The sequence below is a fragment of the Paramisgurnus dabryanus genome, chromosome 2 (genome assembly GCF_030506205.2).
Source record: "Paramisgurnus dabryanus chromosome 2, PD_genome_1.1, whole genome shotgun sequence".
In the NCBI taxonomy this organism is placed as follows: Eukaryota; Metazoa; Chordata; class Actinopteri; order Cypriniformes; family Cobitidae; genus Paramisgurnus; species Paramisgurnus dabryanus.
In genome coordinates, this window is record NC_133338.1 from 35,136,365 (window position 1) to 35,152,236 (window position 15,872).

A 15,872-nucleotide genomic window follows, 5' to 3' on the forward strand; every position below is an offset into this window, starting at 1 on the left:
TGGTACCATAATACGGTTATCCTTAAAGGGGACATATCATGAAAATCAGACTTTTTCCATGTTTAAGTGCTATCGTTTTTCAGGGTAAAGCTTAAAGGTCACGCTTTTCCTGATTCCATTTTTCAAACTTTAGTTAGTGTGCAATGTTGCTGTTAGAGCATAAGTAATACCTGCAAAATGATAAAGCTCAAAGTTATATTTACTTTAACAGAAGTCCCCTTTTTAAAGCCTACAGCGAATGGCCGGTTTGGATTAAAATCCCTCTACTTCCTGGATGAATGACGTCAATATAAGAGTTTTTGACTAAACTCCGCCCACAGGAATGCGTCAGTCACCAGCTAAGCTCAAACAGCTCTGGCTTAGCTAAGCTGCTTTTGAATTAACACACTAAACAAACTACACAATCAGAACTCTTTAAATATTTCTGAAGAAGGGACTTCATAGAACAAGGGAGACACCACGCCTTTTTTTAGGACAGTGAAAACTGTAGAGATAAGTAAATAGTGTGAAAAATAATGCATTTTTTACACGTGAAACATGAACACATGTTATATTGCGCACAATATAACACAATATAACACAATCATAGCTTCAAAAACACAAGAAGAACGGGACCTTTATATATGGAACCACCATTGTTTATTCTTCTCCGCACAATGGGAAGCTCACACACACCAGGTGTTTTGGTAATTACTTAAATAAAGTTTTGTCCATTTGCACAAATTATACTTTCTTTTTGATATTTATGTCAGTCACTATGGTTACAAGCATATGGGTCTGAGGTCAGTTGCTCATTCATACAGACAGTGTTCTATTTGTGCCTGTAATTTGCTGTCTGAATAGGACAATTTCAGACTCACACCTGCAAGTAAATAGGGTTGTCACTCCTGAAGTTTTTGCCATGTGAACGCACCACATAGTTTAAATGTTTGATTTGTCCTGATTTAATTGTGACATTCAATATATTTTAATGGGTTGTATTACAAACAGTGCAGCATTTAAATAAATGAATTAAATGAACTTGTTGTAAATGTGTATTTTTAGATGTTGCTTTGATCAGCACATGCAGCGTTTTATCACATTATTTTAATTTAATGTTTGTTATTTTATTTTTATAGGTCATCCTCATTCTCACTAAATATTACCATGCAGAATCCAACAAAGTTCTTGAGAGTTCCCTCTGGAGGTAAGTAACTAAAGATTTTTATATTTTATAAAAACATGCAGATAAAAACTAAGGGCACTAACAATAGGAGGCATTTTAAAAAGATGGGTAAGTTAGAAGCTTCCCTCAAAGGTGATTTTCCCTTTAGATTTCTAAAATAGAAAAAAATTTTTCGTTCATTATGTTTTTTGCCAACTTGAAAGATGTGGAATTTGTGAAAAGAATCTTTACTAAAACTTCAGTCAAGCATTCTTGTCATTCAAACATGTTTGTGCACAATAGAAAACAAATTGACGTTCCACTTATAATTCTTGCCTGGTTTTTTTATTACCAATGACAAATTTGTACTGTGCATTTGTGTTACACGGTAGGTATAGACTTGAAACCAGTGGCTTAAAAATTGCTTACGTTTTTCATATCAAAACATGTTCGCTTGTTCTGAATCCTTATAAATAATTACTAATAAGAATATAATAATTGTTACTACATTGGTGTAGTTCAATCCCACAGTCAGGGCCGCCTTAACCTAATGTGAGGCCCCGGGGCTAAGAGGTTTTGTAGGCCCCCCTTCCCCTCGATTTATAGTCTAATTTTATTTTATTAAGTGTAATATCTAGGTAATCTACATCACAAAATGCATTAGTTTCTTTCGAGACATACAACTGTGAGTTTTCCCTCTTTGAGCCAGAAAACACCATAATATTGTTATTAACATATCACTGAGCCCACTTGAGCATAAACACAAGACACTTTATTTAACAACCACACACAGCAACATGTGGTGATAATAAAACCAAAATGTGTGAAAGTATATATGTTTATAAGCTTTATATTTATATAGTTTTTGGAATATACAAATTTGCAGAAAATTGCCACTCATACTTAAATGCTCACCACAGTTTTAAAAATATAATAAGTTAAAGTTAGTTTTAAAGTAAAAATGCATTAATGATAACAAAAGATAAGTCTTTATAGACAGAATCTTGTTAAATGCATTAATGATATAAAAGATAAGTCTTTATAGACAGAATCTTGGTTTTTAATCAGTTATTTATTTTATAGGCTATTGAAGATATAGTATGCATTGTATTTAGTATTTATGCATACATAAGCATGTAAAACGACCAAGTATGAATATGCACAAGACAGACAGGGAACATACCTGTATATAAGATCTTTAGATAATGAGATTATAATGGTGCTATCAGGGGATGATCATTTGAGATGGTCTTGTCGCTCTTTACTTTCTTAGACTTGCACCTTTACCGTTGCGTCTCTTTCTCGTCTTTCTAAACCAACAGATGTGTGTACTGTGAGCTAACGTCGCGTCAAACTACATCGCTCTAGCTGCGCACGCGTCACTGATATAAACGCGAGTAAACTTAAACTTTATAACAACTAACAGCATTATGTGCGGGAACTCCTTTCTTAATTTAGCGGCACAGTTTCTTGTGCACTTTTGGAGAGACTTCTGCATGCCAGAGACTCAGACAGCTGCACGAGCACAGAGAGAGCGAACGAGCGAGCGAGCGCACGAAAGAGAGAGAGACCTGCACCTCACTAGTGCTTATTATGAAATTTCAGAAATTACTCTTTTATTTGTTGGTGGATTATTTCCTGTTTCTCTGTCATACTCAGTCTAACGTGCAGGAATGTCAAGTTGACAACGCGCACTTAATTACATTACGCGGAATAAAAAATATGTTATGTCTGACATTTTATTTCACGTTAAGTTACAACGGACCAATCAGCAGCCATGTAACGTTCAATTAGAGTGATTGACAGAAAACCTGACAAGTTACAAAACAATATGACCTTTTCAGCATCATGAACGCAAACTTGGGAGGCCCTTGAAGTTGGGAGGCCCCTGGGCTTCAGCCCAGGTAAGCCCGTGCATTAAGGCGGCCTTGCCCACAGTTCAATGTTTTTACTTGAATTAGTAAAAAACCAACATTGCTTTTAAATATTCAGAAAGTTTCAATTTGGATTTAACCCTTTTTTATTGTCAAAGTAATTTAAACATTTAGCTCTCTGCGTTGACAGTAAACAGCGTCAATTTGGTAAGGGACGGGAGGGACATGTCCCTACCAATATTTAGGGAGCACTAAATTGTCCCCAGCAATAATTTTAACCAAACAATTGATTTTTATTTATTTTTTTTAACTGATGTTTGTTTGTTTCTTGTGTTCTTTTTACTTATTTTATTTAAAGCCCCCCTAATCTAAAAAATCACTTTTTAATGTGTTTCTATCAAAAAATGAGTCACCAGTGTGTGTGCAAAAACATCCTGTTATCATACAAATCCATATATTCTTCTTTGTGTAATCTCCTTTAAACCGCAATAGTTAGACAAAACAGGCTGTTGGGGATCCCCTATCAATGTGATGTCACATTGATTATGCCCCACTCATGACCGCTCACAGACTCCGCCTTATGAGCACGTACAGTAGTTCAAACTTCTGCCAGAGACACATGTTTTGATGTAATCCAAAGCACATGTGTAAGCGCTCTACCCCCTACTTTGCATACGGGGAGGGGAACAGAAGCTTTCTTTGCATTTAAAGAAACACATACACACACAAACATCACATTTTAATTGCAGCCACAAGTGGCCATGTTCAACATCGTATAATGATTCTGGGGATACCATAGACTTAACATGAATTTATTTAGCAATCATTTAAATGAGATTAATCTTTGATGTACATGTTTATGCAGGCAGGCTACCAGTAAGTGAGTGAGAAAGAAAGCTTTTATATATATTACCAGTTTTATGCACAAGATACAGCACATGTTGTTTCACATAATGATTCAGGTACTGTACAGTGTTTTCATGCAATCCCATATTAACCTGAGGAGTTGCAAACTTTTAACAGTATAGTACATAAAGACCGTTCAGAATAAAAAAAAGCATGAACAATAAAATAATTGCTGAGTAGTTTTTTTTAGATGGCTGTTGAAAAAGTATAATATGTTATATTTTTTCTGCTTAACTCTAAAAACAAATGGTGCTAATTAGCACGAGCAGTTCACTGGCTTGTAATCATATAAGGAAACCATTTTAAGTGCTATATAGCGGCCATTCCCAAACTGTGGTCCACGGACCACTAGTGGTCCGTGAGGGTACTGCAGGTGGTCCGTTTAAAGGCAAAATAAAATATAAAAGAATTTATTTTATCGAGAAAAATATATATTTTTTTAAGAATAAGTTTTAAGAATCTGTTGTACTGATGTGATGACCAGTTATAGTTTTAGTGCGAGTAAGCCTTAGAAGTTTTAGTGCGAGTAAGAAGTGCAGATAAATTCAGGACTTTGTGTAGACATATTTTATTATGAGTATTATGAGGTGGTCCGCGAAAATTCTTGATTACAAATAGTGGTCCACACACACAAAAAGTTTGAAAACCCCTGCAATATAGCACCCTTCCAGCACGTGTGTAGAACCATATTGTGCTGTATAGAACAAAATCTGGTGCTAAAGTGGTCCTATATCACCCCTGGATGGTGCTTCATAGGTGCTTTACAGGTGCCATATAGCACTAAAAATGGTTCCCCTATGATAACGAGCTTTTAGTGCTATTTAGCACTCATTTTTTAGAGTGTGGAGCAGATTAGGATGAAATCTTGTTTAGTATTTTACATGCCCAGTCAGAATTTTCACTGGCTTCACAAAAAAGTAATAATAGTAAGTAAATATACCTATTTTATATTTGTTTGTTTTTTTAATTTGGTTTTTATTATTATTATTATCTTTTTTATTGATTTTTAAAAAAAATTGTACATATAAAAGAGTAAGGAAAGGAACTTGTTGTTTTTGACATGTAACCTGATTATGACACCAAAAATACTATTTAAAAAATTGTTCAAGTCCTAGTAAACAGTGATAAACTCTACTTATCTAAATCGCGTTTAATGCACTATACAATAAGCAAAAATGCTTGTAGAAAGCATAACTAGTTCATAAATTAATCTGAAAATACCTTTTAATAAGGCTTGGTTTTCTTCCTTGTGTTGTTTTCCGCGGTCCTCTGGGGTGTGATAAGAGAGTCCAGTGCCTTTGCAGTGAATTTAGAAATGACTTCATTAAGAACACTGAGGTCTTTTTTCTAGACTGTATGCTAATTGTCTCGCACATTTCCCACTTATTAGCAACTAACCCTGACCGAATAATGTCTGCCAAACAGGGCTTTGTTTGTTTTGCTTTGTTGCTGTTTGGTTGTTTGTTATGGGTACCGCAAAGTCACACTTAATTCCCGATCAATCATGAGAGAAATGTTGTTTCTGAGGATTTTTATAGCTGGCTTAAAGACTGAAACCACTGAAGTGTGAAAAGAAGATGGAGCTAAAAATATAGAGCTGCATATGGAATAATTGATGCCATGTTTGTTCCAATGCTTTCATTAGGCTGTCTGTCTGAGGTTGATATGAGGGTGGCATTAATTTTACATTGGGGCTCAGAATATATCAGTTGCACAGCTGCCTAATGACCAGGTGGAATGCTAAACACTGTCTTTTTCCCAGCTTGCGCCTCTGCATCACTAAAAATGCTCCACACGTTACGTTTTGGAAAACAGGGCAAACATAGACCAGTGTGCACTAGAGGTGGGGGGAGGAGAGTATCCTTTGAATGTTTCAAAAGAAAGGGCACACGACTGTGCTAGACATGTGTTTGGGCAGGTAGGGTATCTGTGTGCCAGAGAGTAACCATCTGGATATTTCTTATGACAGGAAGGCAGAATTACAGTGTGCTGCTTCCTTTATTTAATTCAAAATTGGGATTTCAAACATCTTTAAACATATTTTTGTTTAGTTGTTTGCACCTCCATTTTTTGATTGATAGGGATATCACATTACTTATCCATTACAAGTTGCCCACCTAATGAGTGCTGCATGAAAACGACACACTTGAGTTGTCTTGTACCTCATGGTGCTTATCCAGAACAGTTGGTGAGAATGGCCCCTCTACTTTGTGCCTTTCCTGCAGTTAAAATGTTCAGTGACACAGATGGCTCTGCTAAAAAAAACTAATGTTGTAGAATAAATGAATCAAATTAGCTAAATCTTCTCTTTATTCATGAGATTCATAGGGCCGCCGAACGGCAGACTTCAAAGACCTGGCCCAGACTGACAGTCATTCTGTTTAAGATATCCCATGAATTATGTACAGCCTTCCTTGTTGATGTTTTAATTGTTGTCGCTCCGCTCATAAATTATGCGCTGAAATGATGATTGAACGGTCTCGATTCAAAGACACAAAGAGCTGATCAATCAAATTAAAATGGAGATGCAAGTCACAGGCCCGAGTACTTCTTGTTTGTCAGGTTTAACCCATACATGAGTTATATGGTGGTAGAGAAGTGTTCATAAGGAGTTTAGCCATTAAAGTCAGGTGTAATGGTGTAAGGTACACAAAGGTACACTGTAGCCCAGTTGTTAGACCATTGCATTAGCAATTCAAGGGTCTTGGGTTTGATCCGAATGTCAACACATACTAAAAAAAAGAGTACAAGGTCTTATGCACTGAAGTCACTTTGGATAAAATTGTCTGCCAAATGCAAAAATGTAAACTCTTTAAAAACAGTGTTTAAATGATTGTATAGTAGGGTTGTGCCAATCGACGATACTATCGTCTACGGACAATAGTCAGACATATGGCCGATAGTGGGCCTGCATGACAATAGTTGGCATGTTTGCCCATTAAAGTTTTAAATTATTATTATTATCATTATAGTTTTACATTAACATTAACATGTGCATTGCATGCTTTTCTTTGCATAAGAGGGTTTGTGGGCTTCACTTTGCGCAAGAGTGCTTGCAACACATGTGGCACGGATTCCTTCTCGCACGTGAACTTGTAACTCTGACATGTCCTTGCACTAGAGAGGTTCTTAGGCGTGCAGGGGTTTAAAACCAGTGATCGCGTTGTTCACGCTCCCTGGCACGCAGGTAATTTCAGAGCGTTTAGGCTTAATTGACGCGCTTGGATATGGCATCAGTTTTAAGGTTTTGGTTGTGACAGTGTTGCCTTTACAGGAAATAAGCTTCTTTTTTGTCCGCCAATAAAGTGGTTTGTCATAAATGAGTAAAAAATGAACAAATAAAATTTTGCCCAATCTGTGCACCAATGTTTGTTTTTGCATTTCAGGGGGGCGCTACCGAGCACCCCTGTCATGCATGCCTGTAGTCAAGCCTTTGCCCAAGCCTAACAGCGGACGAATCTGACGTCTGTGTCAAATTTTAAGAGTTTCAAGCATGTTAAGGGACCCAAAGTGGCCAAAACGTTGAAGAAATTAATAAAAATGAAATAAATAAATACATTCTAAGAAAAACAATAGGGCTTTGCACCCTTCGGTGCAGGCCATTCTGGCCTCCTCCTCTGTGCTCTGGTCCTAATAAATGAGTAAACTATTGCCACACCCCGACACTATCGTGTATCGGCGATCTCAAAGGCTAACGGTTGGACGATCTCACAATTAGGCAAATCGCCCAGTGTATAGTACTGAGTAACTGATCCTTTCTTATTATCCTGTGGTGTCTTTATCCCTCTGTTCAGAGGTCATGTCTGTCCGAAATAATAAAGTAAAACTGATAATCTTGTGTCTTCTAAAGATAAGCCTTTAGAAAACCCAGAGGTATGTTATGTTTTATATCGCTGGAATGAATTGAAGCACACAAGCTTTTGGATCGAATTGTTTTGGTCTTTGAACTTTTGTTCATTTTCTTTTGTTTGTTCTGAAACTCATGGTATCAAGAAATGGTCCAAAAAATACAAACAAGGAACTCTGGGTGTTTTCTTGAAAATGCTCAACCCACTTGAAATTGAAATGTTTAAGGGCATTGGGAGGTTAATGGATGGAACATGTTTCATAAAAGATGACTGAAACAATTTGTGTTAGATATAGCACTTTCCAGGTAAATCGAAAGTATTTCAATGTACTAAAATATAATTAAAAACCGGTACATTTTAGTATTTAAGTGCTAAATAAAAGTGAAAAAGTTATACACTACAAATAATTAAAAATTGCCTATACTGTAGTTCTACCCTAGTACCGTAGTGCACTTGAAAAAAGTATGCTACAGTAAATTCCAGTAATACTTCAGTTGATTTTTAGTGAATTAAATGGTATAATATAAATGGTGATATAAATGGTGTCTCAAAATGTTGAGTACACTTATATTACTTTAGGAAGTACTAAAGACAAATTCTTACTAAGTGTACTTATATCAAGTGTATTTAATTGCACTTTTTTCTGGGATAGACTCTCATATGTAGCTGTAAGCTCAGTTTATCTACAAAAGGTCCCGTTTGAATGATTTAGTACTAAGTCCTAGTAAATAAAGAGAATTAAAGGGGTATTTAGGAGAAGGATGAATACAGATTGACAGGAATAGTGAAGCACGCAGCTGTTTGTTCAGCTGTTCGATATTAGGAGTCATTAAGGGTTTCCATTAGCATTAAAAGGTCCTACAGCATTAAGCAACACTTTATTTCACATGTTAATGATGTTAATTTAGCTTAGGTTTGTATGTTTGTAACCTGAACTTGGTTCTTTCCACAAGTTTTCATTTTTCTCATGATCTCTTTTCACAAGTTTTTTTTTTATCCTTTAAGCTAAGGGATGTTTATGATATGCAGTACTGTATAAGTGATTAAAAGGTTAGTTTACCCAAAAATGAAAATTCTGTCATCATTTACATCATTTGTTTTAAATCTGTATGAGTTTTGAATGAGATAATTTGATGAACACAAAATAAGATATTTTGATATGATGGTAAGTAACCAGCTGATTGTAATCAATGACTTCTATTGTAGGAAAACAAATATTATGAAAGTATTGTGATAAATGATGCAGAAGATATTTTGATTAATGGCGGTACCCATTGTATTCCGTTGTATTTGTTTCTCCTACAATGTAGTCAATGGTTACAATCAGCTGTGTGCTAACCATCATTTATCAAAATATCTTCTTTTGTGTTCATCAGAAAAAAGAAATTCATACAGGTTTACAACAACATGAGGATGAGAAAAGGATGACAGAATTTTCATTTTTGGATTTTTAATACTTTCTGAGGATCTTTATAGTAACTAATATTTCTGAAGTTGAAAATAATCTCCTTTCATATTTACTGTACTCTTTCTTCATGGCATATTACATTCACCAGTAAATCATCCCAGTCCGATTAAGTGGGAGTGCTTCTCCCTTTGAACTTGACTTTAATGCTAAGTCAGCAGCCAGACATGTGATTTTCACCCAATACCATGCAGCGTGCAAGCTCAGACTTCAGTTCCACTCTTTTTTACTATTTATGCAATAATGGTGTGTCAGTTCAGTCAGCTTTCAACAAGTTCACCAATACAGTATAGTCTACATATGTGCTGCTGAAAATAACTCAATGTTTCGTGATGGTTGGTTTATGCCTCGATAAGAACAATGTGAAAGGTAACGGAAATAATAGTTGCTTAGCACATTACAGGATGTGAGCAGCACATTATCTGCAAATTGCAGCTTTAATTACAGACCCCATAATCACATATTACAAACAAAAGCATGAAGGATGAGATTCTCATTTGAAACGCCCATTTTTTTAGGGGTGTAGATTAGAAATGTTCTACACTCTATTTTTAACAGTCATTTTCCAGCTCCCCTAGAGTTAAACATCTAAGTTTTACTGTTTTGGAATCAATTCAGCCGATCTCTGGGTCTGGCAGTACCACTTTTAGCACAGCTTAGCATAATTCATTGAATCAGATTAGACCGCTAGCATCGCGCTCAAAAAAATTTAAAGTTGCAATTTTCTAGGCCGATAGACCCTTTTACGGCTCACGTGATCAAATAGCCTGCGCGCGCATTTGGGCAACGGAAGTGGTGTTATTCCCCATTGGTTCTAACGTGGTAGCAACTCAGAAAGTTTATTAAAACGGTTTCCCAGCATCAAATTGTCTGGTTGTTGCGTTTGGTTGCACAAATATAATATACTAATATACGTATATATGTATCTGGCAACTTTATTTTTGGCCATCTGCTAACGTCTTCTATCCACTCCCCTATAGTACACGGATCTGGTAGCTGTGTTGAAAATGTTCATAAAGTCAACTTTTTTAAAATAACTTACTGTTTGTGTTGCTTCACTTTTGATTCTTACGATACTTCCGTTGCCTAAATGCGCGCGCATACGCTGCCACATCATCATTGTGTACAAACAGTAAAAGGGTCTATATGGCTAGGAACTATAGTCTTATTCCGGCATAATAATCAAGGAACTCTGCTGCCGTACCATTTTTTCCTTCGGTTATAATACACGATGTAACTACAGAAGAGTCAAGTTTAAAATAGGAAAAATATTGAAACCCTTTGGTCATTTTTGAGCACGATGCTAATGGTTTCAATTAATTATGCTAAGCTATGCTAAAAGTGGTACTGCCAGACCCGGAGATCGACTGAATGAATTCCAAAATGGTAAAACTCAGATGTTTAATTCTAGGGGAGCTGGAAAATGAGCCTATTTTCAAAAAAGTGGAGTGTCCCTTTAGGGGAGGTGGGGGCAGTATAAACCTGAATATTAATTACAGTATGTGATGCAACATAACTGATTTTCTGAAAGGCAAATTACAACTTGCCCCTTACCACACGTCTTTTGACACCACTTCAGACGTTTCTGCTCATTTTAGGCTGCTGGCTACAGTTAATTTCACCCTGTACAAGCAAAAAAATCTCTGAAAATAATTTTGTTTTCTGTACACTACTGTAGTTTTTTATTGAAAGAAAGCACATTTGTTAACATTTTGAAGAGCTTTTTGAAAGAACCAGTAGACGTTTCTTTATTGATTGCTTTTTCCCTGATGTGTACAAATGACCGTTTTACGGAGTCTGTTTAGCAAACTCGCAGGCACCGTAAAGCTGATTGTGCAGTTTTGAGAGCACAAGCCCAAGCAGGACAAATACATCCCGATGTGTTTATCTGGAGTGCACTGCAAATAAAATGAATCCACTCGAAAAGATTTGACAGGGAACCATCGTGCGTGTAGACACGAGAATAAAGCCACACTCACACACTGAATAGAGAAAAAGCACATCCAATCACACCTTTCAAATGCATTTTACGTCTCACACTTTCTCACACATCCTCACACGTCTTGTGCAGATGGGATTTATAATTCATGTGTTCTTCACACATCTTTTGAACCGCTTATGTAGGATTGCCAAGAGACATTCACCTTCCGATTAATGTCTCACACACACACTCACACACATGTATGTAGATCTCAGCGGGGATTCGCTGATTCATAATACATGAGGAGATTCTCCAACATCCTATCAACCCCCACCTTTCCGACCCCTGTGCCTCCAACAAGTGTAATTAAAGGTCCTTGGGGGGAAAGCAGGGAGCGAAATGAAAACCCTTCAGGCGATGCCTTCTAACCCACAGTCAGCACTGTCTTTATTTAGAGGTTTAAAAACGGACTTCTGTATCTCCGTATCCCAGCTCTTCATGTTCTTCACTCTCCACTGTTTTCCTATATTTGTTCCCACATTTCATCTTGTATTTATCACTGCTGCAGGGTCGCTTTATCTCTCTAACTTTTTTCACGCCCTCACACATCACTCAGGTAATCAGGACAGAAGCAGCAGTGTTGGAAAAACACTATGCTTTTCAAGAAAAACACTGTATATAGTGATAAAGGAAGTTACTATATTTGAAAAGTTTTTGTCCTGTAAATCCTTCTTTCTAAAGAGCTGCCCTTGTAGTATACACAGTCAAACATCAAATGTAAATTGTAAGATGTAAACACATACATTTTTTAAACAAAACATACATTTTTAAAATTCCTACATAAGAACTACATACACTGTAAAAATTGTTGTTGCACTTACAATTTTAAGTTGAGTCAACTTGAATTTACAACTCATTTCTTCTTTCTTGACTAATTAGCTTAAATTATTTCAACTTAATTTTTATTATTTAAAATAAACTCACTAGTAAACTCAACTCCTCACTAGTCAAGAAAGTTAAAATTAATTGTGTTTTACAGTAGGGCTGTCACAATGATTAAATAATCATCTCGTCGCGATTGTTTAACCTCATCGCGATGATTTCAGATCACCGCAATGATTGCACATCTCTTAAAAATACACAAGGGGGAGCTGCATCCCCTTTATAAACAAGACCGCATCAGATGGCGCTCCTTAACGCCATGGCAAAGCCATTCAATACAGTGGAAAAAAATGCATTTAAGAACTTTGATAAGTAGTATGAACTGCCAGGTAAAAAATACATTTCCAAAACAGCAATTCCAAATTTAGGGAAGTGAAGGATGCTATTCTTAAGGATCTGTAAGGAATTAAAGTTTTTACAGCCACTACAGACATGTGGTCCAGTACTAAACTGACCTTAGAATTGGCTACTATTTAAGGCCTGTTCTGGTATAGTGAGTTTATTTTGGTTGCATTTTTATTTTCAGTTGTTTTTAAAAGATATATTCATTAAATAATAACTTTTAAATATGTGTTATGTGTATTAATATTTACTGCCAGGTAAACCTTGCAAAATATTTAATTTAAATAATTGAATCAATGTGTGAAAATTATTTCATGAACAAAAAATTTCTGAGAATTAAATGTCAAAGCCCTAAAACAGGCAATTAATCGTCATAATCGCTAAAGCCCCCCCCCCCCCCAATTAACCATCACCCAAATTTCATAATTGTGACAGCCTTATTGTGTAACAACTTATTACAGGATAAATACAGGACAAAAACATATTTTTAATCACTTTCTTTTAGTGATTTAAAAACTGATGTTATTTATTCTCCATTAGAAATTTCCCATTAGAAGTCAAGGTCAATTGGTTTTCAAGTTTTTCCTAGAGCTGACATCATGACTAAACAGCTGTAAATTGTCATGCTTAGTCATTTCCTTGCTACATCTGTTTGTAAAACTTCCTGTCTACTGGACTTGTTCTCTTCTCATGTCTCTTCATGCATCCTGCATGTATATTGTATTGCTAGTGGTCCTGGGCGGATCAAGAATAGAAAATGAGTCATTGAAGAATTGCATGCAGTTTTGCGTCTTTAAAGGAGGATTTTAAACCATACATAAGATGTGAACCAAAGACCTCCAGCAAGAGACCTTCTGTGTTTCTCTGCCTTGTGTTCTTTCTTTTAGTCCATCTCTGTTTCATACCAATGCACACAGAGGAGAAACATGCGGAGGACTGGAAAATAAACTCTAACAGAAGAGTGGGAAAGATTGCCTAGAGAGGAAAAATATGCAAGCTGTCTCTCTCCATGGTTTAACCACCCTGCTGAGGTCAAGTCTCTTCCCAATAGATCTAAACTTTGGCAAACTGACTTCTTTTCTGGTGCTATGTATGTAATATTCCCACGTCTCTGTCTACTATGTGTCATAGTAGCTTTAAGCAGACGTAATGACTGAAAAGATGATGACAGTGCCATTTGCAAGACACCTTAAACGTGCTAATGATGATAATGAAGGGAAAGAAGCACAAGAAAAGAATGTTGGTTAGGCTTTTCCAAAAACAAAAAATATATAGACTCATAAAATTCCCTTTCAATCATTTCTTAAAATCCACTGGAATGTGTGGTGGTACAGTATTTGTAGGTACAGAAACATTTTTATTTTTGAATAGTTCTCTCTTAGAGAAAAGCCACATGAATTTTACTTGTAAAGTACAGTATAAGGTTTTCATGTGAATCCAATGTTAAATCAGTTGTGATATGTGTGATGTCATATGCAATATAATTATTATCATAAATAATTTTAATTTATTGCACAATTGGAATTTTTGGGTAAACTGTTCCCTAAATGTCGACTCATCTGTTGTGTATGTACAATCTTGGTAATGGATTTGTTAAGTATGCTCTTGGTTATCTTGTTTGAATCTTGTGAGACAGAGATGCATGGGTGAGATGGAGAGGGATTTGATTTCATTTTTAAGCAAACCAACTACCTAGTAAGATTCTTTTCAACACACTGTAACTTTGTTCCCCAGCTGCTTTCCTGTTTGCTATGTTATCCTGGTTACTGACTTCTAAATACTCTTAAATACTCCTAAATTTCATCCACAAACGTCTGCTGTTTGTCTAGCAGTAGAGACTGTCTCCCACAAAAGGCGATTTTTATGGAAAGAGACAGAAAGATGGATTAATTGTTGCACGAGAGAAAGAATGATAAACTTTATATGATGTTATAAAATATCAGTCGCTTTGAGGTCTGTGTGTCTGGAAAGCATCGAACTGAAAGATTGTGTGAGCAGACGTACTGTTTGAATGTGCGCATGAATGAATGTATGTGACAGGAGGAAAGAAAGAGGAAGAGACATGTAAATCTGGAATGTGAATGGGTTTTGAACTAGCTGAATGAAGTCAAACGCGTCGCCATCTGGAGAGAGTTTCACATTTCTGTGGACATTCCTTCGTGACGAAAAGCAGGCTAAAAACTAAATTACAGGCAGCTGCTGCTCTGAGAAGCACACAGGGTATAGTGAAGAAGAGAAGAAGGGAAAAAACAAGTGTCCCCGTGTATTTGTTCTTCATTTGCCTTTGAGAGAACTGTGAAAGCATTCAGAGCTCAGAAAAAATACTGCTTCTCTTTCCTGTCCATTATTCCTATTTACCCTCTCCAGTTAAAGCATTTGGCTCTCAACCAACAGCATTTCACCCTCGCTTTTCCAAAGCACCCCGTTGCCAAAGTGTGGCCGAAGTTCCGGACCTCACAGCTCAGATGCTAAATGGTACTGACAGAACCTGGGTAATTACTAGACACATGGGAGTTGTCGTTTTCTGCCAGCGTGTGGATAACTTATGAAATGATCTATAGGTTAAGTACCATAGAAGAAAACCCTGAAGACGTTTCTGACAGATGCTTACGAGATGATCTGTGAGACGTTTCTTTGTGATGATGGATTGTGTATCTACAGTGCAGTTCCTCAGATATGTTTTTATTTCTTTTCATTAATTTCCGCAGTTTTTGCTTTTACTGTCTTCTGCACATTAATATTACATTCCCTTATGTCCTCATCCTACTCCCTGACCACACACATGCCGGCCACACTCAGCTGGAGCTGACCATAAAAATGTATTTTATACCAAATTGCCCGGATTTCAATCTAGACCATATTTCTGTAGCCCATATCAAAGAGATTTTACAATTTTCAGCAATTTTCAAATAAGTGTTATCATGCCATCACAGTACGCTGCTTACTTGAGGGCTGTATTTTGCTCGGATTTGAACCGTCTCGCATTTGGGCTTTGAATTGAAGCTCACAGTCACATAAACACACACTTACACACACACACACAAACACACACACACACACAAACACGCACACACAAACACACACACACACACACTAATTCTTAAGACTGAGCATTCAGCACGTTTCAGAGGCAAGTTTACCATGGTGCTGTAGGCACAGTGGGGGTCACTGAGGATATACAGTCACACAACAAGACACAACACCGAAACTATCCATCTTTCTCTTCATTTCCAACAGACAACCTGCTGCGTGTGTGTCTCTGTGTGTGTTTGGCTGAGGTGCTTGGCAGTCAAGCCCATCAGTGCTGTGAAAGTGTTAGCCAACCTTTTATCAAACACCTCTGTTGGAGCTCATTGATTCAGCACTGCAGGGTGGTCAAGCAAAAGAAATCCTTGGTTTAACTGGAGTGCTGGGTTGTGTTGTGAGTTTC

General features: G+C 36.7%; 1 protein-coding gene across 7 annotated transcripts in view; it reads left to right on the forward strand.

The window, feature by feature from the left end:
- sorcs2 (sortilin-related VPS10 domain containing receptor 2) overlaps positions 1–15,872 on the forward strand; it is a 207,868-nt gene that overhangs the window by 81,656 nt on the left and 110,340 nt on the right. For all 7 annotated transcript variants that reach the window (XM_065289404.2, XM_065289407.2, XM_065289408.2 and 4 more), the window contains exon 2: positions 1,119–1,186. In XM_065289404.2, coding sequence (XP_065145476.1) covers positions 1,119–1,186 — 68 coding nt within the window. The remainder of the gene's footprint in view (positions 1–1,118; positions 1,187–15,872) is intronic.